At 45.0% G+C, this 27,978-nt stretch overlaps 1 protein-coding gene across 1 annotated transcript in view; it reads left to right on the top strand.

The window, feature by feature from the left end:
- SPMIP7 (sperm microtubule inner protein 7) overlaps positions 1 to 27,731 on the top strand; it is a 189,774-nt gene extending 162,043 nt beyond the window's left edge. The window contains exons 8-9 of the mRNA XM_069216922.1: positions 21,454 to 21,561; positions 27,480 to 27,731. Coding sequence (XP_069073023.1) covers positions 21,454 to 21,561; positions 27,480 to 27,630 — 259 coding nt within the window. The 3' untranslated portion in view covers positions 27,631 to 27,731. The remainder of the gene's footprint in view (positions 1 to 21,453; positions 21,562 to 27,479) is intronic.
- The last annotated feature ends 247 nt before the right edge of the window (positions 27,732 to 27,978 follow it).

The following is a 27,978-nucleotide window of genomic DNA, read 5'->3' as shown; positions in this document are numbered from 1 at the left end:
AAAATAAAGCACTTGCCTCATAAATGAGTGGCTCTAGGCTCTTTTATGAAGACACTGCCCTCCAACTTAACAGATCGATCATCTGACCATAGAGGTGATTCTGTGGCTATCATCTTGAGAGAACACTTCTTGGCAACTCTTTCTAACACTTCATCCCAGATAATAGTGAAATCATTATTATCCATATTGCCTTTGAACAAAACTAAAATTGGTGAGAATGATTCTGAGCTCCTGGAATCTCTAGGCCCCAACAATGTTTTCATTGAATTCTTGTTGACTTTGCATAGCCTGTGCCCATCCCTAGAATAAAGTAATAAATGTAGACATTTTCAATATGCGAACACACAACCCACTTTAAAGTCCTACACTTGAATGGTCTGTGCACTCGATAGGATATTCCTTTTATCTTAGATCAGCGAATACATACATTTCAAATTAATATTTTTTTACTTTGTTTTTTGCACTACATGATATTTTCAGCAAGATGACTAATTGTGACCAATTTGAGAATGCTGTAGCTAAAATGTATTATCTTCTCACATACTTTAGACTACCTCTCTAACTGGAGAAGGCCTACTTGAACTATGAATCACATGCACAATGCATTACTTGCACCATTGACACGCCTACTCTGGCAATTCCAATCTTGCTCATTTGAAAACTCACCACTTCCCTTTTTTACTGACCGCTCTAAATCCCAAAAAAGAGATGTTGAATAGGTTAGGAGATATGATACTCTGCTAACAAACTTTATAAACTGGAAACACCCATGCACCACCCATGAAAAGCCTAATGACCAAAAGTAACACAAACCAGGTTTTGTGCTGAAATGTAATCTAAAATAACCTTTTTGCGCAGGAACACAGTGCACAATGTTCATAAATCTGGGCCTTAGTTTCTAAATTTGAATTTAGAAACATTGATACACCTCTGACCTACAAACAATGCCATTGGTGAAATAAGAGTCAAGCCAGTTGTCAAATGCATCCTATTTGTGGCCTAGACTCTCATTCCATTTAAAACAACATTATATTCTAACATCAAACACAAGAGAGTTTTTTGTACATCGCACATCATGATGTCACAGATTTCAAGGTGCTCTCATATGTGATAATGAAGAAAGGGAAGGTTCAAAAACGTATTTGCCTAGGATCACACAGCTTGGTCAAGCAGGGAAATCAGGGTTGAGCTCAGGTTTTCTAGTTTCACAATGTGCAATTTTGCCTCTAAATGGGTATCTCTTTCTCTTGCCTTTTTCACATCACAGATTATTGCTTTTTCTTTCATTTCTGGCACATGGGGTTGGAGCATGGGTGGCATGCAAAAGCAACATGAAAGCTTGGCTCGCATTGGGATTAAGGGCTCAAGAGAACCTCGAAGTGTGCAAGAGCCATACATTTCCCTTGAGGTTTCAGTGGCTCTCTCCCCTAGTGTCTTTTGACAATTAGTCCCCAGATTGGAGGACAGTGTTCCTGTTCTTGCAATTTAAGAATTTTAACTAATCTGTTGTTCCGAGTTCAACAATAACATAACATTTAAGTACATTATATTTCTGCTCATACAATGGAAGGGGCAATGGATAAAGAAGGTAACATATGAGCACACTGTTGCATTGAAACTGACTCCCAAACCAAAACCAAATAACAACTGCCCCACTCCATAGGCACCCCCCATGAGGAAGGAGTAGTGAGGTTTCTTTCTCCCATGCAGCGAGCAACTCAGTTCTTCATAATGTGCCTGACATTGGGTGGAAAGGGAAGGACTCCCAGACCTTATCCTAGAAACAGCTGATTAGTTTATTAGGTAACCTGAACTCAGTAGTTAACCACGTAATAGCTTACCGGTCCTGATGTAGTGACCTTTGGACAGCACAGAAGGACACAAAGATCTGTTACGTCACCAGCAACATTTGCATGCCCCATGTATACACAACATCATGGTGGCGCATAGAGATATTGGGGAGGTCCACTGTACACTTCTTAGACACAGTAGGTTAGGCAGAATCTACTAGTGGAGTGAGGGTTAGGTAGGTTATTTAAGGTCCTGATGAATCGCACCTGATCTTTACTGACTACATGAGCAAGAAACAAGTTGACCTACTTGATGGCAGTATTGGGGTGACCGATCCTGCCTTCACTACATCCCCAGAATATAGGGTTTGTGGTTACCAGACATTGTATATAAATAGGGTAGAGTAGACATTATTCTATTTTCTCCTTACTCATTGTTTTTTAACTATGACAGAGGGTTTATTTTTTTTCAATAAATTGTTTCATTGTGATTTTTCCCTCTAGTTGTTGTTAACATCTTTTTTTTAATAATCCCCACATAATTGCACTCACACACCGGCAAATGTCTGCAATAAAAGATCTCTGGCAAAGAGCCCCCTTGAGGGGCCCGTCGGGCATTGCAGCGCCGGTCCGGCGAGGAGCAAAGCCCGATGATGAAGCATGTCATCAATTGGTGAGTGTGGGCTCTTGTTCAAAAATTTGGATATCCACAGGGACCTGTTTTTCTTTTTCCCTCATTGGGTTTAGCTTTTTTATCTTTTCTGTGGAACTGTGCATCTAGGAGTTTGTGATTTATATGGGAATATCATGCACAAAACAATTGTTTCGCTTTCTTTAAAATCTCCCACTACTTAGGCCCTCTTTTTGTTTTTTGTAGAATCTACTATGACCTGCATATTTCCATTCATGCTGCTGTAGTGGTTGGGGAAGAGTGTCAGACACTGGCATGAACTGTAGACGCAAAACTGTACACCTAAATTGGGCGCTCCGAAACTTTTGACCTGCAAAACTTTTACCTCACCCGGTTCTCCCCAGATTGAGTGGCATGTTAGGGCACCCCTTAGACATCCACTAGCAGAGTTTAAAAATTATAATGGGGCCTACTCAGTAATTGAGTTCTAGATAAATAAAGAGTTAAATGGTTATATTACATTTTTTTTAAAGTAAGCAGAACAGAAATAATGCCATAAACGCTCTCAGATGCAAAAGCATACAGAATATGCAAAATCAGAATTATTCTAAGTCTCAAATGAGGAAAGTCCTCTGCCTCCCCCCACAAAATATAAGGGTTCTCATACACAATTCTCATAGTCTGAGAAAAAAATAATAATCTAATTGGCAAACAGAATCTAGAGAAAAATACAAAATATTACCTTAACAAAAAAGCACCATCCCATTTCAAACAACTTATTTAGCATCCTCTTTACCAGTGTCCCCTGGAGATACTCTAACATATGAAAAACTTGAACACAAACTTTCAGTGAATGAATGGGCTAGTACTCACAAGCGGAGGCAGAGGACAAGTACTTGACACTATTTCAAATGACAGAAAACAGGATAGAGCTTGTGGGGAGAAGATGCAGACAGGTGGGAAGGCAGGAGTGAGTGACTTCCATCTTGTTCAAGATGGCTTCAAGAAGAAAATGTGGCATAATTATAACGCAGTAATAAACACACGTCTAAGCAGCATATAAAATTTGTTTTAACTGCCATTGTGAATTCAACCTATATATGCAGAACCCAATGTTAAAAGTCATATTCATTTTAATTATTCATGCACGAAATAGAAACCCCTGAAAAACAATCCAACAACCCTTCCAATCTGTTGTTGTGCACCATCAATACTCACACTCTTCACGGCATGCTCATATTAATGAAATGTTATTGATAGTACCAATGTAACATTTGCACTTAGAGGATCTCTTGTCAACCCTTGCTGTAACAATGAAAGTCCACAATCATCAATCTAGCAGGTCCATCCCAACCAGTTTTTCTTTGCTTCAGACTCCTGTGGATTTTCAGCATTTTGGCACAGTTTATGGGTCCCCTATTTCTAAAGAGTTCTCTGTCTGCAGACCGGGTGCTCCTTAGGAACACCCTTGATATGCGGCAAGAAAAGAGGAGTCCCAACTGATTTTTCAGGCCCATAATATCAATGATGTAAATCCCTCTTGACCACTTTTATTAAATCCTGCCTGTAGGAAATATTTAAAGTCTCTTTTGGAGTGCAGTAGCTGCACCCAGAAAGAATAACTACTAGTCTCTGCTTCAAAATGAAGTTAAGTGACATGTAGTAAATGAGAATGTGGTTGTTCAAAAACATTACCAACATTTCTTTATTAAAAATGTGTATGTGTACAATCATTTTTGATGCACGTGTCATTACAGTTATACTCAGATGATCACAAACATTATTTTTATTATCAGTATGGCTGCTTTCAATAGATGACAGATTCCCCACTGTTTATGCTCTACAGCTTTTCAGCTCACACAAGGTTTCCTTTCAGAGAAAGTGCTTTCGAGATTTTGTCTGCCTGTGTCACATTGTCAACAGGACACACATTGCCGACTGGGAGGAGGGCTTGACCTGCATTCCCATTACTTCCTCTGAGGAGCTAAAAACTGTTCTAACTCGTTGGTTTAGATTACTTACTTAAGAAATGCATTGTTGGTGGGAGTGGCTGCTGCATGCCCAATTGCCAAATACTGGAAAATATAATGCGGATCTCCCACCAGCATGTTAAATACTGATGTTGAAACTGTCCTGCGCAGACCGTGCGGCAGAACTTCTAGAATGTGGAGTTTAAAACTCTTTGAGGTTAGAAGTAAGCCTGAAGCCCTGCTGAAGCTCACAGGAGCCAATGAATGTAGATACAGTGCTTGCTGGCCTTCTGTACCTCTCACCAGACACTGAAGGAGAGTTGCACCATGCAGCAGCTACTACAAGTGGTTGCTGGCTAAACTGTGGCCATGCCTTGTGAGCTGACTCCCTTCCTGTATCACCTTTGGAAAGGAACCAGTAAATTCCAAGTTTGTTATGTCAAACTGTTCTCTATCACTCAGATTATTAATCTAGCAGCAGTCGAGTTAAAGTTACCATGCTAGCTCCCAGTATACCGAGTGTTTATTGTGTCTTTATTAAAATCATAATGATAGAAGGTCAGGCCGAATGTGAAGTAAAACACTGTTAGACTACAAAACAGTTTGAGCTATTCTGTACCATAGCCTGTAAAGGCTACTGGGCAGAAGAAAGCTCATGGGAATGAGCTGAGCAGGTCCATGCACCTCAGTTGTTCTGCCAGGTCTGTTTGATATCCAGAGAAGGATACTGTGGGAAGGCCTTTGTGGGGTTTGCTGTCATGCCCAGCCCTGCCAGAGTATATGTTAGTGTTGCCATAGCCTTCATCTATGATCTACTGGGTATTTCCTTTCAAAGAATCAACACATTGCCTGTACCCATTTTTCAAACCCCATTTAAAGATACAACAGGTTTGCCTATGGGCTACCTTCCATACAAATATCAAGTCTGAGGACTCTTTAATTCGTTGCTCCATAGCAGACAGTGTTGTCCACATAAACCTCCACATCACATGATGCTTCTAGGGGAGCTCTTTTCTTGATTCCTGTGCGATTAGCTAATCTTGCTGGATTGCCATGAGACCTGGAGCTCCTTCCATGGTAAGCAACTGCCTTGAGCTGCCAAAGCCAAAGCTGCACTCAGTGATTAGCTTCAGTGTAATCTGCTGTGGCCTTACCTGCGATAGGTATGTAGAGATCCTCGGTCCTCTCTTGGAACCAAAGCATTGTCTTCAACGAAGCAATCTTCTCTCGGATTCACCAGTAAAATTTGCTCCTTTCTCCAGCCTGTCAACTAATTTGTGGGATACCTGCAAGAAAGAAATATTAGGCATTTAGAGTACTGAAGATATTGAGAAGAACTACATGAAAGACAGAAATCAAAACATTACAGTCAGTCATTCATTTATGCACGACTGTATGTAAAAACATCAGTGCAGTCTGAAATTTGATATCAGTAGTTTGAGTAGTTTGAGAACTCAATATAATCTGTGCCCATAAGCACGTTAGACTTTGAGGACAATAGGAAAAGCCCCAATTTTCTGCTTGAATTGAAAGGACAAGTGACAATACTTGATATGCAATCCAATAATTGGTTGTGACTGAACAACCTGGAGACAAAGTGCCATGGAATTGGCAATATTGTAAGACTGAACAACCAGTAAACGAGTGGAAGAATTTGAAAGAACCCTTTCAGGATCATACAGAGACTCTAAAGTAAAAACTGGATCCCATCAAACATTGATGTTACTATAGCAACAAGTCGATTTTGAAACCCATGAACAAAGAAACAGGATAGCACTAAAGAACATACCAGAACAGAAGTTCTCATCCCATTTTCCCTTCTTGCCACACTACCTTGATCATGTGCATGTTGTTGGCATGACAGAATGAGGGACTGGTAGTGTCCTTGTTGGTCCTGCAGCAGGAACAACAGGTTAGTGTCCTTAGCACCATATATTTAGGCACAATGACCCACATCCTCCTCAATCAGGCTTCCAGAGCACCCGTCATGCTTTAAGACACTCCACCAATACATTAGACTGGAGGTGGTACACTGTGTACAACTTGTAGTTCACCTCAAAAATATTGCTTTCAGGCATGTACATGTGAAGTTGATTCCCTTGTCTGAAATAACATTTTTGGGAAACTGACACAGGAAAGCCTGCAGTGTAAGGCAGGACCAATGGACCAACAGTGTCCTTTCCTCATTCCTTACACAGAACCTTGATCAGTGGTAGTGGCTTGACTGGGACCCCTGCCTGATGATCAATCTCCCTGCCCTTAGAAAAGTCAGCCTGCAAGGCAGAAAGGTTCTACTTTCAGGTCCATGCTAAGTTACTAGAAGTGCGGGAAGACTCATACCTTTATCATTTTGTGACAGTGGTAAAATGCAAGGCTGAACTCATATGTAAGTGTCATCAGGAACAACCCATAGCACCATGTGTGCCTGTTTATCAAAGGCCAGGGATAAGAGAAGTGACATCACACACACTTTGACCTCAATAATATTACAGGAAGTGATATTGGATCGCTTTAGACCCTGAATCCCATGAAGTGATCCACATGACTTTCATCCTGCAAACAACACAAAAAGTGATGCTAATGAAGCCTAGTGTAAAACTGAAAGAGGAAATGTATTGATAAATCTCTGGGAGGTTCGTAGAAAGGAGATTAAAGAAAACAGTAGTGGACATGCTCACTGGTAATAATTGTTATGGACAATATATTGAATATGAACTTTGTTATTACCTGATATACTCCCTATCATTGATAACACTTTTTTATTTAGATTTCTTGTAAGGAACTTTCACGGTTGCAAAGCATAGATGTTAGATCTGGCATCCTTGTCATGGTCTCCCCTAACTTTTTGCCTCAGCTTCCCAGGAAGTTGCTGTGTGCTGGACTCTGTTTTTGCTATTTTTGTTACTTTTGTTACTTTGGGCGCTTTACCACTGCTGACCAGCGCTAAAGTGCAAGTGCTCCCTATGTGAAATTGTATGTGTAATTGGCTTTTCTATGTTTGGCATATTTGATTTACTAGTAAGTCCCTAGTAACGTGCACTAGAGGTACCGAGGGCCTGTACATCAAATGCTGCTGGTGGGCCTGCAGCACCGATTGTGCCACCCATATGAGTAGCCCTGTAAAAAATGACTCAGACCTGCCACTTCAGTGCCTGTGTGTACAGTTTTAAACTGTCAATTCGACCTGACATGTGTACCCACTTGCCAGGCCCAAACCATACCTCTTTTTTTATTTTATTTTGTTTTATTTTAATTTTATTTTTATTAGGTTTAACAGACAACAAAGACAGCCCCCTCCTGCAGGAAGGACAATAACAATTCCTTATATATGCCCGTCCAATAATCCAAGAACAAATACATATATCAACACATCTTAGATCACTTACATGGGCCAGTCAGTCCCGTTATCCTTACGAAGGAGTCCAGTGTCGGCACCCACAGGAGTGTTAAAAAGTTGACTCTCCCAAAGGCAAGGAAAATAATAATAGATACATCCATAGGGCTGTAAACACTACCCACAACAGAAGGTAAAAGGTAAAAAGGGTAAGGATAAAAGGAGATGCAAAAAACCAATACAATCATCCAGTCCAGAACATCTGCTGAAGCACATGGAAACCAGAGGCGAGGTCCTAAACTACGGTACACGCAGCGGAAAACAATTCACCGCCCACAGTCTCACATGTTGGACTCTAAGAAAGCACACAGAGGAGCCTATATGTCCCTAGGCCGGGATCCCTCAGGCATCAACTCCCAATAGATCATTAATTGATCTTGGCAATAAGAGGCATCCCGCAGACATTCAGATCCTCGGGGGGGCAGCCCACGTCCCCAGCACATCGTCACTCTGTGCTTGGCCTGCAGCAACAGTAGATCCACCAGCCGCCTATGAGCTAAAGGCACCTCCTCCACATAGCCAAGAAGTGCAAGTTTAGGAGTAAATGGCAGAGCCAGACCAGTCATCTCCTCGATCATAGGCAGCACTGCGATCCAGTAGGCACGCATCTCTACCCAGCTCCACGCCAGGTGTAGAAAATCAGCATCCGGGGCACTACACCTAGCGCAACAAGAATCCGCACGCAGACCCATACCATGCAAACTACGGGGGGTGTAGTGCAAGCAATGTAGAAATTTGAAATGGATCAATCGCAGCCTATAATTGGGGGACAGCACTTTCATATGCGTGCAGCATTTTCTCCACTCCTCAGTAAGTATGGCCTCACCTATGTCCACCTTCCACTGCACCTTAGCAGTAATCTCAGAGTCCATCTTCGCCCTCTGCAAGCAGTAATAGAGCTTAGTAATGAGCCTGCGTGGAGACTGAGCACGATACATCATCTCCAAACCCTGACACGCCAACGGGGTTTCAGGGAAGCCAGGGAAGCGGGCACGGAGCATCGCGCCAATGTGCAGCAAATACAGCTGATGCAACGCAGTATCCCGCCGTCCCCCAGCACCGTCTCCGATGCGATAAACCGCCTCTCCACAAACCAGTCGCCCAATGCAGTTAAGTTTGTTGCACAGAGAAATTCGTGCAGCCGAGAATCCCGGAACATCTGCTCGTCCGCTACTTCAAGTACCGTCATCGATTAGGCGAATGGCTCCCGTACACCATCCTGACGCAGCAAGGCTGTCCAAGCCCGGGCCATATAGACCACCATGTCCACCCCACGCAACCTGGGCTGAGACGGGTTCCCAATCACCTGCGACAGTCCGTCCGGCCACAACGCATCGCTTTCTGGTGCAAGATGCGGTAAATATCGAATGGGGCGTATCCAGAAATGTGCAAAGTGGGCCTGCGTGCAGTGATAATAAAGCTCCAAATCTGGAGCAGCAAGACCACCCAATTCAAATGGGATAGTCATCTTCTCCCAGGAGATTCTGGGCTGCTCACCCGCCCAAGCCAACCGTATCAGCGCGGAGTGAAGCCTCTGGAAAAAGCTTGCAGTAAGGACAAGAGGTAAGTTCATGAATAAATATAAGAATTTAGGTAGCACCACCATTTTAGCTATCGCGATATGTCCGGTTAGCGAGAGCGGTAGTGAGCGCCACGCCTCTACTCTGTCCTGCAGCCATGCCACTGCCTTACCATAATTGGCAGGCCAGAGTGTCTCCACCTCCCCACTCAGCCAGACGCCCAGGTAACGCACCGGACCATCAGCCCATACAATAGGGTATCTAGAGGAAAAGCGCAGTGTTCCGACCGAGAGGGGCATCACCACCGACTTCGACCAGTTAATCGTAATTCCGGAGAAAGCGCCGAACCGCACTATCTCATCCAGCAGGAAATCAAGATGATTCTGCGGCTGGCGAACACACAGCGCAATATCGGCCGCAAACATGGATATTAATATGGGCCGTTGGCGAAATGCCAGCCCTCTGCGGTTATGGTGCTGTCTCAGATACGCCGCCAGCGGTTCCATTGCAATCGCGAAAAGCAGTGGAGACAGAGGGCAACCCTGTCGAGTCCCGCGAGCCACCCGGAAGGAGTCAGAAACAATTCATTTTACTTACAGTAGGCTCCGAATACAGCAAACAAATCAATTGCACAAACCTCGCGCTCATTCCTACTCTGGCAAGCAGCGAAAACATGTACTTCCACGCCAAAGAATCAAAAGCCTTAGTAGCATCTAAAAACACTGCTACTGCATCATCCTCAGGTGTAACCGTGCTCGTAACATCGAAGTACGTACGTAGATTATATAGCGTAGACCGGCCCGGTACAAAACCAGACTAGTCCGGTAACACCAGCTTCGGGAGCAAGGGCTGCAATCTCGCCGCAGTCATCTTAGCCAGGATTTAATTATCTATATTAATCATGGAGAGCGGTCAATATGAGTCACAGCTGCACGGATCCTTAACAGGTTTCAGAACCGTAACAATCAAGGCCTCACGGAGAGAGACGGGAAGAACCCCAGTCTCCATAGACTTCGCGTAAACCTCCAAAAGGTGTGGTGCTAGGATGTCCGCATATTCCTTATAAAAGGACGGAGTTAGGCCATCTAAGCCAGGAGCCTTATCCTCTGGCAGACTGCGAATCGCCTGTTTTACATCTCCCACAGAAAAGGGAACATCTAGATAGGACCTGTGCGAATCATCAAGCTAGAGCAAGCCAATCTCGGAAAAGTAGTCCTGTGCCGCTTCAACGTCCAGTCCAGAAGGCTCTGCGTACAGTTCCTCAAAAAAATCAGTAAAGACCCGCAGGACTCCATCCGTTACCACCACCCGCTCACCAGACGCGCTGTACAGTTCGACAGTGTAGTTACAGGCCCATGGTTTACACAGCATACTCGCCAATGTACGCTTCACCCTCTCTCCCTCCCCATACCTCCATGCCTTAGCATGTTTCCCCCAAAAAACAGATCTCACGCAAAGCAGCCCCCTCATATTGTGATACAGTGCTTCTCAATGCCGCTAGTGTATCCCCACAGCAATCAACAACCAAACGTTGTTCCAGTTCCACTATCTGCGCCTCCAGTTCAGCCAAATCCCGCCGCAGCATCTTCAACACGCCATGCTGTTTAGAGGCAAATACCACAAATAACCACTCCCAAAGAGTTCCAGCAGAACTCACCGACCCGCTATTCTCAGCAAAATAATGAATAATTACCTCATGAACATTCTCCCGAAACGCCTGGTCCCGCAGTGTCCCATGCGGTAGACGCCATGAGTATGCATGTCCAGGACCTCCTGACACTGCCAGCACCAGCTTGACTGGCGAGTGATCCGAAAGGGTACGTGCCATGTGTTCAACCGACTGCGTCCAGAGCTCCACCTCCCGCATACCCAAACATCTCTGGCAGTCCCATGTCTCACCCACCATATATCCACCAGAGCACCCTCATCCATTACAAATGAGAGGGCCATGGCCGCAGCGTCGTGTTGTATCCTGGCGAGGCTCTCCCGGTCCACCCCAGGGTCCAGGATCACATCGAAGTCCCCTCCCCAGATCAATTGGCCGCTCCCCAACGACTCAATCAGCTGCCACACTTCTCTAAAAAAAATTGGGGTCATCGGTGTTAGGACCGTAAATTGACACAAGTCTGCATTTTCTTTCTAATAAAGTGCCACTCAGCATGACATATCGACCATTGGGGTCCACTATCACCCTCTGAGTGTGTCACTGCAGTCCCTTCCGCAGCAGGATAGCCCCCCTCTTGCATAGCGAGAGAACACCGCCCCATGGTACTCTCCGATCAAACTAGCCTACAACTGATTCTGTGTCGCCGCCACTAAATGTGTCTCCTGCAACATGCATATATCAATATCGTGCCGCTTCACATACGCAGACAGTAGTCGCACCTTACGCCCGTCATTCAGACCACGCACATTCCAAGTGAGACAGCGCACCGGTATCACATGTCCATACACCATAGCATTCTCCATTCAAACAAACCGTGCATCCACACCATCTCATTATAATCGCCTACCAGAGGTATGCAAACGAACAAATAGAAAGAACAAAGAAAAATAAACCATGACCAGAACATTCCCCACCCCCACCCACGCAGACCCTCCAATAGGGTCAAAGCAGAAATTCCACCCCACTTCAAAACTGTAGCCCCAAACGCAGCAGTAGACATACCAAAAGGACTCATCCAAAGGGCGCGAGCCAGACCACCCAACCACCATCCCAAACAGAATAGAGGGGGGAGAAGGGGCACAGGGCCCATTAACAGATCGTACATCAGAGAGGCACATAGAAATAATAGCACAGTGACATGCCCCCATTTAGCCACCAGAGGGAGAACCCCAACCAGCACCACCGCATCATTTTAATCATTGTCACTTAGCGTATCTCTCCCAGCTGCAGAGGCCTCAGGACCTCCCGTCGTAGTCATTTTGGGCACTGTTTTAGCAAACTTAGCTGCCAGTTTTGGGTTCGTGAAGAAATGCAGTTTGCCCCCATGTTGCACTCTCTGTTACGCAGGATAAATAAGTGAGTATCTGGCGTCCGTCTGGCTGAAAGTGCCTTTAATCTGCAAAAAAGCTCTACACGCAGCCCCATCATCACGACGCTGATCCTCCAGCTCCGACGTACGCGCTTCCAGATGATCAAATTGAGGATCATGGTCATCCACCCTAGCCATAATCCGGTCCATTTGCTCTGCCAAGTGGTCAAGCTTAGCGTCAATACCAGCAAGACTATTCTGGAGGTCCAGAAACATAGCCTTGACTGAAGTATCTGGGGCCCTCTCCTCCGCAGGCAACTCCTCAGACTGGGAGCAAGCCTTCTTCCTGCCCCCATCAAAGGTGGGCTTCGCCTGTCTCTGGTCCGCCTTTCCCATCCTCCACCTCTATGTAGATCCAACAGCCTGGGTCTCCCACCACAGCTGACTCAAGGGGAAAGCAGAGAGTATGGGGTCCGCACAGCAGGAAGCACCAGCCACTCACCGAATGCAGCAGCGCCGCCAGGCACCACCAGACCGAAAGGCTGCACCCCGACTACAGGTACAGTTACTTCACCAGACTCCGTCTATCAGCAAGGCGTCCCAGCTCCCCTGTTCAGTTAGCAATCCCAGACACAGCACAGCACTCAATGCACTGACCTGCAGCAGCCGAGCCCCCAACTGCTGGGGAGCCAATTCCCGACTACGGACTCCGCGCGACAGCCACCGCGCCACAAGCACCGGTGCAATAAAAAACAAATATAGTGCCAGAGGCAAGTGGAATCCACGCAGCCCCCCAACACAGCAGAGGACCCGCGGTCCGACCTGACTGCCAATGGAGCTCCCAGCTGGGGTAAAAAGAGTCGCCCCCCTACTCAATGCCGATTCTGCCGGCGATTCTGTGCCACAAATGACAGAATCTTGCTCCATTGACGCTGCTGGGCCACCAGCGTCCCAATCTAGCAGCAACAACAAGAAATATCCTTCAGCGTGGCCGGGCTCGTCCTCAAGGGCCGAGAGAAACACCCCCAGCTGAGGCCAGAGCCACACCTCCAGGAGGCCCCAGAGGCAGCTGGCAAGCCCTCACATGGCACTCTCTGCTGACAGAAGAAGGGGAACCTGCACCGGAGCCCAGTTTAGGCCCCGCCCCCCTCTAGGCCGCGGTCTGATCTGACCGCTGATCCGGCCCCGGGGGAGCAAGCCCGCCACTCACCTCCGCCACACGGCCATCAATCCAAGCAGACGGCAACGGGGCCCACCAGGGGAGATACGCTACTCCCCGGCACATCGCGATCCCAGCTCCGCAGGCCACGCCCAGCTCCCAGACTCCAGCAAGGCGCGTGCGCCACCAGTCCCACCTCCTCTCTACCGATCTTGTACAGAGCCAGCAGCCGCCGCCAGCTCCACACAGGCGGCCTGCGGCCTCAGCAGAGCCTCCAGGGGCCACCACCACCAAGATCTACACTGAGAAATGCCACTCTGAGGATAAATGTGAAAAGTAGGCCCCCAGCCCAGCAGAGCCTCACAAGGTGACGGCCATCTTGCTGGTCGCCCTGGCCACGCCCCCAACCTTACCTCTTTTTACATGTAGGACACCCCTAAGGTAGACCCTAGGTCGCCCCATGGACAGGGCGCAGTGTATGTTAAAGGTGGGACATGTACTGATGAATTTGGCGTGTCCTAACAGTGAAATACTGCCAAATTCAGTTTTCATTGTTTTTCATTGTTGCAAGACCTCTCTCTGTCATAGGTTCCATGGGGGCTGCCATTGAATATTCTTAAAGTGCAGTTTCCCTTTGAGAGCAGATAGAGATTTTGAGTTTGGGGTCTCTGGAATCACACTTTAAACATATATCTTTTAGTGAAGTTGGTTTTTAGATTGCTCATTTGAAAATGCCACTTTCAGAAGGCATTTTTCTGCTTTAACCATTCTGTGACTCTTCCTGTTTGTGGATTCCCTGTCTAGGTCAGACTGACAGTTGGGCTGTTTGTGAATTTCCTCTAGACAGTGACACAAAGGGAGCTGGGGTGTAGCCTGCATATCCTGTTGAGCCATCTGGGCTAGAGTGGAGGGAGGAGTGGTCACTTACACCTGAATGGGCTGTGCCTGCCCTCATTGATGGTGCATCCTGTTCCAGTGGCCCCTCCGCGCCCCATTGTCACCCACCTTATAAATTTCAGAGACCTCAACACTGTGATTCTCCGAACCCAGGAGACCCCTGCAGTATCAGGACTCCACACTTTCCATATAACCTGATTATACTGTGGCAGTGCAGGATGCCAGGCATAAGTTCCAGGATGGTAAATCCACCCTCTGAAAACCTAGGCTCAAATATGACATGCTACAGCTTGCCAAACTCCATGTGGATGTGCAGGGCAAACCACGTTTCTTTGACAAACCCTCAGATGTGCTTGACTTTTGCAAAACATACAACAGATGATCTTCGTCTGTGGATCCCCCAGAACCGGGCCGCCCCTCCAGGCGGTGCCTCTACTCAGGATCTGTTCTCCTCGTACTGAGTTCCGAAAGAAAACCTCACCCGCACTATACATGCAGCGCTTTCCTTCTATATCATAAGGTGTGGATAGAGGGGTCCCTCCCGACGGACACATCTTGCTTGTAAGGATATGGAGGTTCTTTTCACTGTTTCTCTGGTTGATAGTTCTATCCTGGACTCCTTTATTGTATATTTAGCATTAGACACATAACTGTTGGGCCCTTCCCACTGAAGCGTTGTAACCCCTGCATAGTTGACACCATATCTTACTGCATTTTGGCATTTATTGGTTATTGTTGTTTTTTTTATATTCTCAGGGATATCACCGACAACATTTTTGTTGGGTGTGGGTGGGGGTATTAAAACTGTTAGTAAACCACCTGTTGTAGCATTACTTTTCCATTTTGTTGATATGTACATCGCCATATTGTTGCCTACACCATGCCCCTCATACTTCGCCCACCAACTACATGCCTGATACCCACCCAACTTTACATCCTACCTTAGATTTGATGCTTTTATCCTGGAATATACGTGGTCTAAAATAACCAGTGCAAAAGGAAGCTAGTCCTTCATGGACTTAAGCAGGAATGGATCGCAGATAGCTTCGCCACCAACGTCACACTGCGGCTTTGCGAAACATAGGGGACCCGACCGCTATTTTTCAAACTATAGCTCCTATTCTTGTGGAGTATGCACTTTGATTCATTGGAACCTGCCCCCTTACCATCAGTGAACTGGGACCGACCCAGAAGGTAGATTCCTGCTTATTGGAGGGGTGCTGGTGGGCAGACAGGTGGCCTTGCTTAATCTGTATACTTCCAACACTTATTCACCTGTGTTTTTTTACACCCTTCATGCACAACTAGACAGAGACCCAGCTGACTATTCGACAGTCAGCGGGGATTTCAACCTATTGCAGGGAGAGGCTCTAGATACTACATCCACTCACCCCACCACTTAAACACACTCTGGGCGAATCCTTTGGGACAAATGCGAGGTGCACTCTCTACGAGACCCCTGGCGGCTATCTCCGGCATTGGTGCCCCTATGCACTTTTTACTCTGCCCCTCACGACGTGTGGTCGCAGATAGATGTTTGGCTATTATCGTCATCGCTGCTGCCTTGGCTGTGCAGCACAGCCCATCTTTCGCGCACCCTACCTGAATACCATGTGTGGAATACATTGAGCTGCCTTGCCAATTCCCTGCCATGGCACTCCATGACTACGCCTTTCGAGCGAACCTTCGTACTGTCATCGTGGAATACTTCACCATAAACACTGCAACAGCGTCCTCTAGGGCAGTACTATGGGAGGCATTTAAAGCATACATGAGGGGAATCATCAGATCTACACATTCAGGTGTTCTACAATCACTACATGGGCCGGGTCGAAGATGCACTGGACGCCCTGGATTGGGAGGATGCTGCCCGATCTGAAGGGATAGCACTACATGACATATCCCGCTGCTAAATGAGTTCCAGGAGATTGCGGATCAGGAAATTAAATTCATGGATAAGTATGCAAGAGCACTTAACTACGTCGAATGCGAATGGCCCAGTCGCACACTGGCCTGCGTCTTTCGACCCTTCAGGTTACTATCCTATATCCTCAAGCTATGGCTCCCAGTGGGTGGAACAGCGTCTGGGGCAACAGCTGTGAGCGCTCAACTTCTTGAAAACTACTCCTGTCTTTACACTGCCCAGAACCCCTCTTGATCTCCTGTCCTGCTGAGCTACCTCGAAGAGGTGGCCAAGGTGTGGCTGTGCTCACCACAGCAGCAGTTCCTTGGGGCACCCTTCACTGAAGAGGAGATCAACTATGCAAAAGACGTGCTGGATGGCTCCAAAGCACCAGGACTGGACAGATTAATGGGAATCTTTTACAAGACACTTAAAACGCTCTTAGTTCCTCATCTCCTCGAGATGTGCCAGGAGGCCTTGGAGGTGGGAAAGTTGCCACTCACTCTTCGTGAAGCAGTGATTACCCTAATGCTGAAACCAGGCAAAGATCCCACACTATGCAGCTGTTACAGACCATTGTCTCTCCTCAGTTCTGATATTAAGATACTGGCGATGGTGCTAGCCACCCATTTATCTTTACTACTAGAAAAAAACAATCTCCCCGGCCCAATTGGAATTTGTGCTGCATAAGTCAACATCCATTAAGCTTCAGATTGTTTTTGCCACCTTACATAGTGTCTCGCCTACCATCCCTGCAACAATATCCCTGCTTGATGTGGAGAAGGCATTCAACTGTCTAGAATTGCCCTTCCTACATGTTGTACTCCATAAAATAGGTATGGCCTGTGGCTTGTCATCTTTAATTATGCTGTTATATTCTTCCCCAACCACTCGCATTCAGATAAATGGCACATTAACGCCCCCATTCTCCATTTCCAGAGGGACAAGACAGGATTTCCCTCTTTCCCCCTTGCTCTTTGTACTACCACTGAATCCACTCGTACGACATTTACCTACAAACATCTTCATCGTGAGCTACAGTTCGAAACAGGCCCCTTGCTGATCTCTCTAGATGGGGACGATATCCTCCTAATCCTACGGTCAACCTCGACCGTGCTTCGAGAAATATTGCACTTTGGAACATACTCAGGCCTCAGGCTTAACTGGGGTAAATCCAAATTATTTCCCCTCAACGCAGCTGTTTCTCCTGTCACAAATAAATCCCTACTCTCATGGTGTGACGAACAGTTCAAATACTTTGGAGTTTACATCAATAGAGATCGCGAGGAGGTAACATGTCTTAATTATGGCCCAGCACTGGACAAGCTTAATGCCCAGATTGAACACTGGGTTTGCCCCCCGTCCTTGGTGGGACACTTTGCATTATTTAAAATGGTTGTGCTCCCACGATTCTTATACTTATTCATAAATGTTCCTGTCCCCCTCTCAAATTCCTTCTTCGCGACTTTGTGGACTTCCTTGACGTGACTGGTTTCAGCTGGCTGGCGCCCACGCATCCTATGGGATGTTTTGGTGCTTCCATACAAACATGGGGGCTGCGGTGTTCCTCATTTCAAATTGTATTATTCAATAGCTCAATGCCACTTTGCTTCTTTCTGGTATCACCCTGATTCGCGACAGCCCTACACAGTCCCGGAAAGGGACCCAGCATTCCCCACTTGTCTAAAAACTCTGCTCCCGAACAGTGTTCTACTGGACCCCATGGACATTCAGCCCTTAGCTATGCCTTGCTGGGTGTGGCGCAGGCTGATGCTCCTCCTGGGGAGCATCATGCTCTACTCCCCTGCACTTCCCTTGAAGGACAACTTGTGGTTGCAACTCTCACTTGAAAAATTGGTACACGCTATACTTGACGTTGGTCAATATGGGGAATCTGTTTCCCGACGCCCAAGTCTTTTTGCAAACAGGAGATGCTCGGTTTCATGGTGCAACTACGATGGACCTCGGTTTCATGGTGCAACTGCAATGGACTTGACTGCAGAGTACACTGTGCAAACAAATTGCCACTTATCCGCTTGTGCCGGCCGATTTCACCCCCTCACCCTACCTGATCACAGCTGACACCAACTGAAACTTAGTCTCCAAACTGTACCGAACCTGTCTTGCTCTACTGCTTGTCCATGACCAAGTGGTGTAGTGGGCCCGGGAGGTGGACGTGGGGCGGCCATTGTCGGACAGGGTGTGGTATGCCTGTTTCTCTATGACCCGCACTGTGTCCCCAAATCATAGAGATAAATTGGTCCATTACAAATTGATTTGCAGAATTTACATGACCTCCGCTGCACTAGCTAAAATCGATCCTCTGCGATCCTCCGCCTGCCCGAAATGTCCTGCCGAACATGCAGATTTCATACACATGACATGGAGCTGCCCTTATGTCTCTACATATTGGCACAAAGTATTAACCACCTTGTCCTCCATGCTCGAGGTCCGGGTCTTGCCGGATCCTCTGCTGCCTCTATTAGATTTATGAAGTCCATACCTAAGCCCCACAGTGTTACACAGCTGTAGCGTTACTGCTGGCCTAACATGAGATAGTCTTATACTGGGGTTCCAAGACCCCTCCTCATAAGTCTGCTTGGCTCAGAAGCCTTATGTATTGAGGCTCAACCAGCGAAGTATATGCCTCTCTGCAATTGCCTACTTCCTGCCCTAGAGATGTCTAGGATGCAGAGCTCCTGGTGGGTTCGGATATGGCCGTCCCCGCCCTCCCCAGTGTATGAATAACTAGACCTGATATTGGTATGTTTCTGTGTGAGTTCAGCAGATACTATGACTGTGGCCTATTACCTCTCCTCTTCTGGCAGAGATCTGCCTGCCATATTTAGAGTTGCCTCATAGGTAGTGAGGACACATATGCCTTCAGTAGAGCTGCCACTCTGGTCTTTGCCAAGCAGGTTCTATATTTAATTTATATGCTTGGCATAGTTTTTTTTCATTTTTCAAGAAACAAACTTGAAAAGCAGTAGTTTGTTTCTAGAAAAGAAAAAAGCAACAGCCTTGACATGCTGGGAGCCTGATGTGTATTTTCTCTGTTTAGGACTACCATCCCACGCAAAAAAAGAGTGATGCTGTCCTTGCTTCAGTTGGTGTTAATAAGAATTCACATTTCCTTTACCTTTTCCTTCTCCTTGAAAGAGGAATGACAAGAGCAGGTTTCCTCCAAAGTGTCACTACTGTCCACTGTCCACCAGATTCACTAAAAAGGAGGTGAGATGATGCCAAGGCACCAACAGGATGACAAAGGCATAAAGAGGTTCCTATGCATGGAAAAAGCAAATTAACTGCAGAAACAACTCTAGCAAAAACAAAAAAAAAACTACATTCTGACACAAAAATACTAACTAGAACACACATAGCAGTAACAAGGGTGCAATGAGGTGCAGTGGGCAGTGTGATGAAGAGGGATGTTGAGATGTATGGGGTTTAGGCTTCAAACACTTGTATAGGAAAGCAGTGCTGACACCTCTTCCAAAGACCTAGGAAACAGTATACACATAGGATATATTATACTTCAAGTTACTAAGCTTGATGTTGATTTGTCTTCCGAACACTAGATGCCCCAAACCTGGTAAATGTACACCAGTTGGAACTCTATTCCCTTTTTCCACTGTACAAAGATGTGTGGTCTTGGTAGAATGTCACATGGTGTTAAGTATATCTGTTTCCCAGTGTTGTGTTTCTAAGGGCTGATCGCAAGGCCTCTGTTTCTGTTCCTGTTTGTGTGATGCTTGTGGAACCTGTGGATCCCATTACTTATTCCAAATGAGTAAGTGGAAAGACTTGTTCTCATTTGACAAGGCATAACAATAGCAGAGGGTGTCTGTCACTCTGACTTGAAGACCTTGTTGCAGACAGGCTCTCAGGTCAACTTTTTATGTCGGTGGAGCCTGCTGTGACTCTGCTGGTGTCAACATAGCATGTCCACTGACTCCACAGTGTCCCTGTCCAACGATCAGTCTATGTTTAATTATCAGTCTGTCTTTGGGTCAGTGCTCTGGCCTTCCACCATATTGTTGATGTGCCCTTATATCCATGTAAGGTTCTGAGAATACCTGTCCCATTGTCAGTGACTTCTAATACGAAGACCAGTGCTACAGTCCCACTCACTCTGTCCCAGTGTCAGTGTCTAATTATCATACCATTGGAGTGTTCTAGCGCTGATGTCAGTCTACGTTGTACCACTATTAGTAAGTCCAGCATTACACATTACTTACCACCGGAAGCGTAAGTTACTACAAAAGTGCAGTTTATGAGTGCCAAAAAGTAGTACATTTACTCAAAAGTGAAAGTTACTACAAAAGTGTACTTTGTGTATAGCACTTTGTAGTAGGTTTTGTACTACTATTGTAGTACTACAGAACATACTGCAAAGTACAGTTTGTGACTCAGGCCCCTACATTTTATTAACTGACTGATTGTGAAACTGTTTGTGACTCGATATGTAAATACTGCACGTACACAAAACTTAAATGTGAAGTTATGACAAACACCTTTTGCCATCGTAAACAAGTAAATAGCTGAACTAAACCTCACTCAGGGCCAGATTTAGATACTGGCAGAGGGGAGTAGTCCATAACAAATGTGAACGATAGCCCGTCTGCCGTATCACAATCCCATTATATCCTATGGGGATCGTAATACAGCGGATGAGATAGCCGTCACGTTTGTGACAGAGTATTCTATCCGGTGAGATCTAAATCAGGCCCTTAATGTGGATTTTATAAACTCACACACAAAAGACCTACTGATTACATTTCAAAAAGATCAGCTTGTTGACATTAGAAGGACTTTAACTATTATGTGCTAGTCACTAAAGAGTAAATGTGTTTAATTTTGTTGCATTGTGATTAAACATCTTACATTACATTTAACCAGAAACAAAACCAAAGGGGGTTTCTGATTTAAGAATCAAGCAGCTAAGTACTGGTTAGGAATTCCTGATTTCTAACCATTTTTGTAATTTTTCTTATGCTAATTTTCTGGGCTTGGTTAGTTCATATAACATTTGCTTAGATGACACTTCCTAAAACTAGGTCCCCCACTATATCCAATGTATCTGCATATAGTGTTTATGTAAATCTTCTCAATTTTTTTTCAGGTTTGTGTGGGTAGTCTGCTCTGCTCCTTACTAATCTCACATGTTCCTCACTCTCACCCCCCCAACCCACCCTTTTTACTTCCTTTTTTCAGCAAGCCGAACATTCCTGGATATGCTGGTGAGGTTCATTGGCTAGCCACTGAACCAACAAATTCTAATCGTCCATCAGCATCCGCAACAGTCTCTATGCAAGAAAATGGGTAAGAGCTGTTTTTATAATTGGACATGTTTATGCATATTTCAGTAAGAATCCTAATTGTCTTGTCTTCATAAGGTTACACTTATTGCAGTAAATGCATTTGAGTGTAAGAAACACTAGAGTGCCCTGATTTGCAGGACTGCTAACATCAGGAAACAGTTGCCATGCCTTCAAGGTTAGCACAGTCATGCTTGCTCACAAGGCATGTCTCATTAACAGATTAAATAAGCTCCATTTACTATATATGGGCAAGTGGCAAAATTCATAAGAAGGACTGAGCAAGTAATGAGCTTTGGTATCCAACTAGGACTGTAAGAGTTACACAAAGAGCCAAGTTGCTGAAACACCCATCATGTAATTTGTACAACAGATCACATGTAAAAACATGAGGAGACTCTTTGGATTTTGAAAGTAGTTGATTAATTTCTTACACATGTCCTCAAAGAGCTATGTTAGCTCCCTGTTTGATAAGGATGACTTTACAAACTATCAAATGCTTTCATCATATTTGTAGAAAAAGTTAGTTAAACCTAAATCATAAATGGGTAAACACATGTGGAGAAGTGTGGCTCAATGGTTAGAGCGGCAGACCCTGAAGCAGAGATCTGGCTCAAGACCAGGGTTCAAGTCCCGCTTCGGCAGGTCTTGGGTTCAATTCCCCTTGACCAGATAATTCTTGCCTCGGTGCCTAATCTAATTCATGGGTCCCACTCTGCAACTCTGGGCAATAGCTTGCTTAATCTCCCCAACAGCCCCAACAGCGCTTGGATGCCTGGCTTCACCCTGGGGGTGCTCAGGAGTGGGTGCCTCACAGGGAAAAGCCAGGAGGGGTTCCATAGCGGTATGAGTACAGCGCCTTGAGACCCTAACGGGTGAGTAGTAAGCTATACAAGTGCTAATTTACATTTTTTACATGCATTGGAAGTGCTTGGTGAAAAACTAGAAAAAAGTGAAACTGCAAAATAAATTCATTATATTATAAATGTGTTTTTTAAGGATAACAGTAAATGCAAGAAAAGCAGAGAACTTTCTTGTTTGCCTTTGTTATCTTAAACTGCAATTTCAGTGGAAGGAGAAAATATGTTTTGAGCTTCATGTATATTCATACTGCCAAGCGGTGTGACTAACATTGATAGGCTAAGGATGTGTTCTATGTGTTCGCCTAGTTAGCCAACCCCAAGACCTCCAAAATAATCCTTTTGACACCAAGAAGAAATCCTGAAGGAGCCTGTTGTGTGCGGGATTCCTCTGTAAAATATAAAAGTTTTCAGAAAGGGTGGAGCTGTCTCCTCTGCCTCTAAGAGAAGAAGGCAAGTTGATTTAACAATATATGAGATAAAGTACTCTCTGCTGTGTATTACAAGGATGTTGTCTGTGGATCTCCATGCTTATATACAAGAACAAGGCAGAAGGCTTGTGTCCTTTATAAGGTTATGGAACTCTAAGGTACTCGCATGAACCGGTCACTCCATTGTTCACTTCTGCGTCTCAAGCCCCTGCACCTCCACCTACAAGATGACCAGCAACCCCCACTAGAGGTGGAACAAAATCTCAGAGACCAGCTGGGCGGACACCCTCAACATCAATTGCGCCAACAGCATCATCCCCATCAAGTGCAACATCCAGAGAAAATCATATACAAAAAGGCCTGCTGGTTCACCCAAGAATTCAGAACAGCAAAACGAGACAGCAATGAGCTAGAGAGGAGATGTCGCGCCAGCAGGGAAACCTCCGACAGTGCAGCCTTCAAGACCTACCTGAACCTCTACCACCAGCTGCTGAGGGCAACAAAGAAGACAGCCCTTGTCACATGCATTAAATGCAGAGTCAACAACAGCAAGGAACTTGTCAACATTGTTAAGGGATTCCCCAACACAGCTACCAGCAAAAACAACATTACATACTCACAGGAGCTGTGCAACAACCTTGCCCACTTCTTGCTCCACAAGATTGCAATGATATACACAGAAACTTCAAACCCCAACCCCTTCCTTGACAGATACACCACCACTGTAACTGACAGCAACCACACACTGACCACCTGGAACATCCTTTCCGCTCAGGACATCACCTGATCACAGCCACCGATGACATCTGAACCTTCCCTGACCGAGGGAAAACAGCAGCCTTGATCCTCCTCGACCTCTCGGCAGCCTTTGACACCATATCCCACCACATGCTGATTGAAAGACTCCACCTCATCGGCATCCAAGGGGAACCACTCAGATGGATCACCTCCTTCCTCGCCGGAAGAACCCAGAGGATCCACCTCCCACCTTTCACCTCTAAACTCAAGGAGATCACCTGTTGTGTCCCCCAGTGCCAGGCCCCATGCTCTTCATCTCATATATGACCAATCTGGCCAACATTGTCAGATCCCACAGTTTCAACATAATTTCCCATGCAGACAACACCCAACTCATCTTCTCACTCACTGACAACCCCTCCACCACCAGAACTATTTTCACAGATACATGAAAAGCATCGCTGACTAAATGAAGAACAACTGTCTGCAGCTGAACACGCAAGTACTGATCTTTGGCAACAGCAGCAACACATGCAAGGACTCCTGCTGACTATCAGACCTAGTACCCACACCCACTCCCTCCGACCACATCAGAAACCTCAGAATCATCATTGACAACAAGCTCACCATGAAATTAAAGATCAACGCCATCTCCTCCGCCTGCTTTCTCACTTTGCACATGCTACATAAGATCTTCAATTGGCTACCCCTGCACATGAGATGTGCCATGACACAAGCCCTCATCACTTGCCGACTGGACTACGACAACACCCTTTACATAGGAATCACCACACACCTCCTACAGAGACTTCAGACCATGCAGAAAGGTGCAGCACGACACATCCTCAGCCTTCGCCGACGAACCCACATCACACCCCACCAAAGGCAACTTCACTGGCTCTCAGTACAGAAGAGATGACAAATCAAGCTGCTGACCCACTCACGCAAGGCTCTACACAACCAAGGACTGTGTACATTAACCACAGCTGGAACTTCCGCCAACAAAAGACCACACTGTGCCTCCCTTTCACTTGCCCATACTCCCTGCATCTACCAAAGCAGAAGTGGAGGACGCACCTTCTCTCACATTGCAGCAAAAATCTGGAACAGCCTCATGCACCTCCGGACCATCACCTCACTTCCAAAATTCCAAATGGCCCTCAAGACCTGGCTGTTCGAATAAGCCTCCAGGATCTGCAAGAGCCTGGATTCACTAATGGGTGATTAGCTGCGCTCTATAAATCCTGATTGATTGATTGATTGTTTGATTGATTGATGAATGGCAGGGAATACTTTAGTCATTGTAATACATGGTCACACCACACGCCACTGAAAACCTTGTTGTGTGTAGCTCTTTCATATGCCAGAGAGAGCATATTTGCAAATATTAAGAATTAAAATAGAATCTCTAATGCGCAATTACAAGATATCAAAAAAGTATTTGTTGCAAGAAGATATAGAATCAGTTTTTAGAAAGTCTGTTTTTTTTTTTAAAGGTGCAATACCTTGTACTGTGTAAAAACATGCAGAAAGATCCTGATGTGTCTATAAATACCTAAGAAGTGCAATAATTAAAAATGTTGCCATAAATATCTTATTTGTGCTTGTCACTGTAGAGCTAGAAAAAGGGAGTAGTAGTGATTTAATTAAGTGCTGTGATCTGACCTGTCTTTCTCCTTGGCTGCTGGCTCTGGCATCAGGCATTGTGATGTCAGAAGTCAACTGTAATAAGTTATTACAGATGAATTCTGATGTCATTGCTTTATAATAGGTGATTGCACATTTTAAAAGTCGACCTACTATTATAAAGAAAATATAGACAAGTTTTTCTAAAGGGATTGCAGAATCTCATGTATTATAATACATTGTGCTGTTTCCTGATGTCACCAAAATGGTACTAAACCAGAAGCACACTGCTGAAGCTGTGGAGAGACTTCAAAAATGTAAATATTGTGAATATATGCAACTATTCTCAGTAAAATGTAAAATAATTTAGAACGATTTTATGTCTTTCTTTACATTAATGTATCAATCATATTCATAGCTCGGGATAATTCATGTGGGTGAAGAAAAACAAACGTTGACTGTAGGGGTCATAATTTGAGATTGATTGCCAGAGAGATATGAAATAGCCGTCAGAGCAGATTGGGTCATGGATTTCAGCACTCTTTCGAGAATTCCCACTGAAACTCCTCTTGATCAGGACATCTGAGACTGGGAAGTATGAAAAGGGTTTGATGTATTCATGTTGAGGAAGTCTAAGCAATGGCTGCAAGTGTACCAAATATTCAAGGAAAGCTGAATCTGAGGTAATCTTGTTGATGACCTAAACCAGTGCCTTTTTTTCTGGGCACTGTGGTCAGCCTTATATAAGCCTCAAATGCAAATTTACTAGCAGTTTCCAGGTTAACTCAGTAGAGATATGGTTGCTAAAACCCTTCTGTACAGGATCTGCAATTTTATAAATATGTTCTGCAACCAGGGGCAGACAAAAAAGCACCTATGTCCAATAAAAACTCTGAACTCTTTAAGAACATTTTCATTATTCTGTATCCTTGCCTCCACGACCTTAGCTTTTGCTTTCCTTTTTGCCTTTCTTGTCCTGGGTTAGCTCTAGAAAGTGCTTGAAATCCACCTGTCATCACAAGGATAAGTGTAACAATATTATTAATTATTAATGCTCAGTACTACTCTGCCCACTTACTACCACTAGCCCACCCCTCAAATGGACTGATGGCTTTCTATCCTGAGCAGTGATAAGCTGACTGGAAGCAACGTCTCCAACCATAGTAAAATGGAGCATTGCATGCCCAGGCCACTGCTGCAAGTGTTGTAAGTGAACTCTTCCCTCCCACTTTAGATGATCAACTCACCGTCAACTCTAACCATATGTATAGCATATTGTTAGCCAAATGAACAGGTTTATGTGCATGGTGTTGCGAAGTTCCTCAACAGCGGCATGTTGGTTCAATACAACCCACTAAAAGAAATAAATCATTACTTGTTTTTGATGCAATAGATGCACATGGGGTTTCTTGCTAAGTCATATAAACATGAGGTAAAAGATGGATAGTGGAAAGCAATCAGTTTTAATAATGCCCACTCGCTCCGTACTCCTTTCCACATTTTGATGGGCTAACCAGAGTGTTAAAGAGATTTCCAATTCTTTGTATTCATGCTTCCCATCATACAGTCCATATTTCTGTGCATGTTATAAAGCAAGACACATCAAACATAGTGAATTGTCAATCATCACAATTTCTAGCTGTTTTTTACTTGAAACAAAAGGGTGTCAGAAATACTGTCTAGTTACTGAAACCTCCTAACCCCTTCAATACACTATTTAATACTATTCCTCCCATGGACTTGGTGGATTTGGTGGAGTTCAGGCAAAATACCACCAATCCCCGCATGGTGGAATTTGTTCCTGCGAGGGTTCAGATATGTAAGAGTGAGAAAGACTTGGCTTCTCCTGTTGCCAATTTCTAACTTGGGTGGTCGTGGGCAGTCATGAACAGTGGCGCGGCCAGAGGGCTGCTGCTTGAGGAGATTTGCTGCAGCTTGAGTAGATTTTTTACTTGAGGTGCAGCAAAATCCACTTGAATATCCCCATGCTCTTGTGCACTGCATCGTGCCATTTGTGCTGATTTTTCAGCGCTGCTTGTGCTACTGATGCAAAATTGCAGCGCAAGCAGCATGACATGCATATTTCTGTCTGCTGGTGAAACTCCGGGGAATCTTGCACAGTTTTTATGTGACTTTGTAGTATTCCACAGTGTGAAACTCTGCGAGTTCCGCCCAGTCCTTCATACTGTTTAAGAAGGGTAACGCTCATACATTTTCAACTGAATGTTAGAAACAATGTGTATTAGCAGTTGCTCTTCTCGTTGTAGGGCTTGGACGTGGTCTCCTTCTTATCGGTACAGACACCAGGGACCATTCTCTCGTATGATTACCAATGTTACTCCTTCAAATCCTTTCAAAGCTAAGGAGAAAGCGGAAGTAAGACTGTGCACAAAATGGACAGAAGACACTGAAAAATAACCTTGGGAACCCATGTGCTCAAGACAGCCACATCTGTAAAATGTGCTATGAAATATGGTGAACTTATAAAATTAAATGGTTTATTAAATATTATTGCATAATATTTTTGTCATTTACTGAATTTCACTACACTAAAAACCTTACACGCACAGACCACAGACAGCAGTAAAAAAAATATGGCAACTAATTTTTAGTAATCATTAAATATTTGGATTTATTACTTTGCTGTCCAGGGGTGATGAGCTGAACAAGTAAGCGGAAGTTAATTTGGGGTAGCCATCACAGCGCAATATGTACATGTAGGTATCAGTAATTTCTATGATTGATGTTTCAGTGCTGTATCTTATT

This window comes from Pleurodeles waltl, chromosome 2_1 (genome assembly GCF_031143425.1).
Source record: "Pleurodeles waltl isolate 20211129_DDA chromosome 2_1, aPleWal1.hap1.20221129, whole genome shotgun sequence".
Lineage (NCBI taxonomy): Eukaryota > Metazoa > Chordata > Amphibia > Caudata > Salamandridae > Pleurodeles > Pleurodeles waltl.
This window is presented reverse-complemented; position numbering and strand designations above follow the sequence as displayed.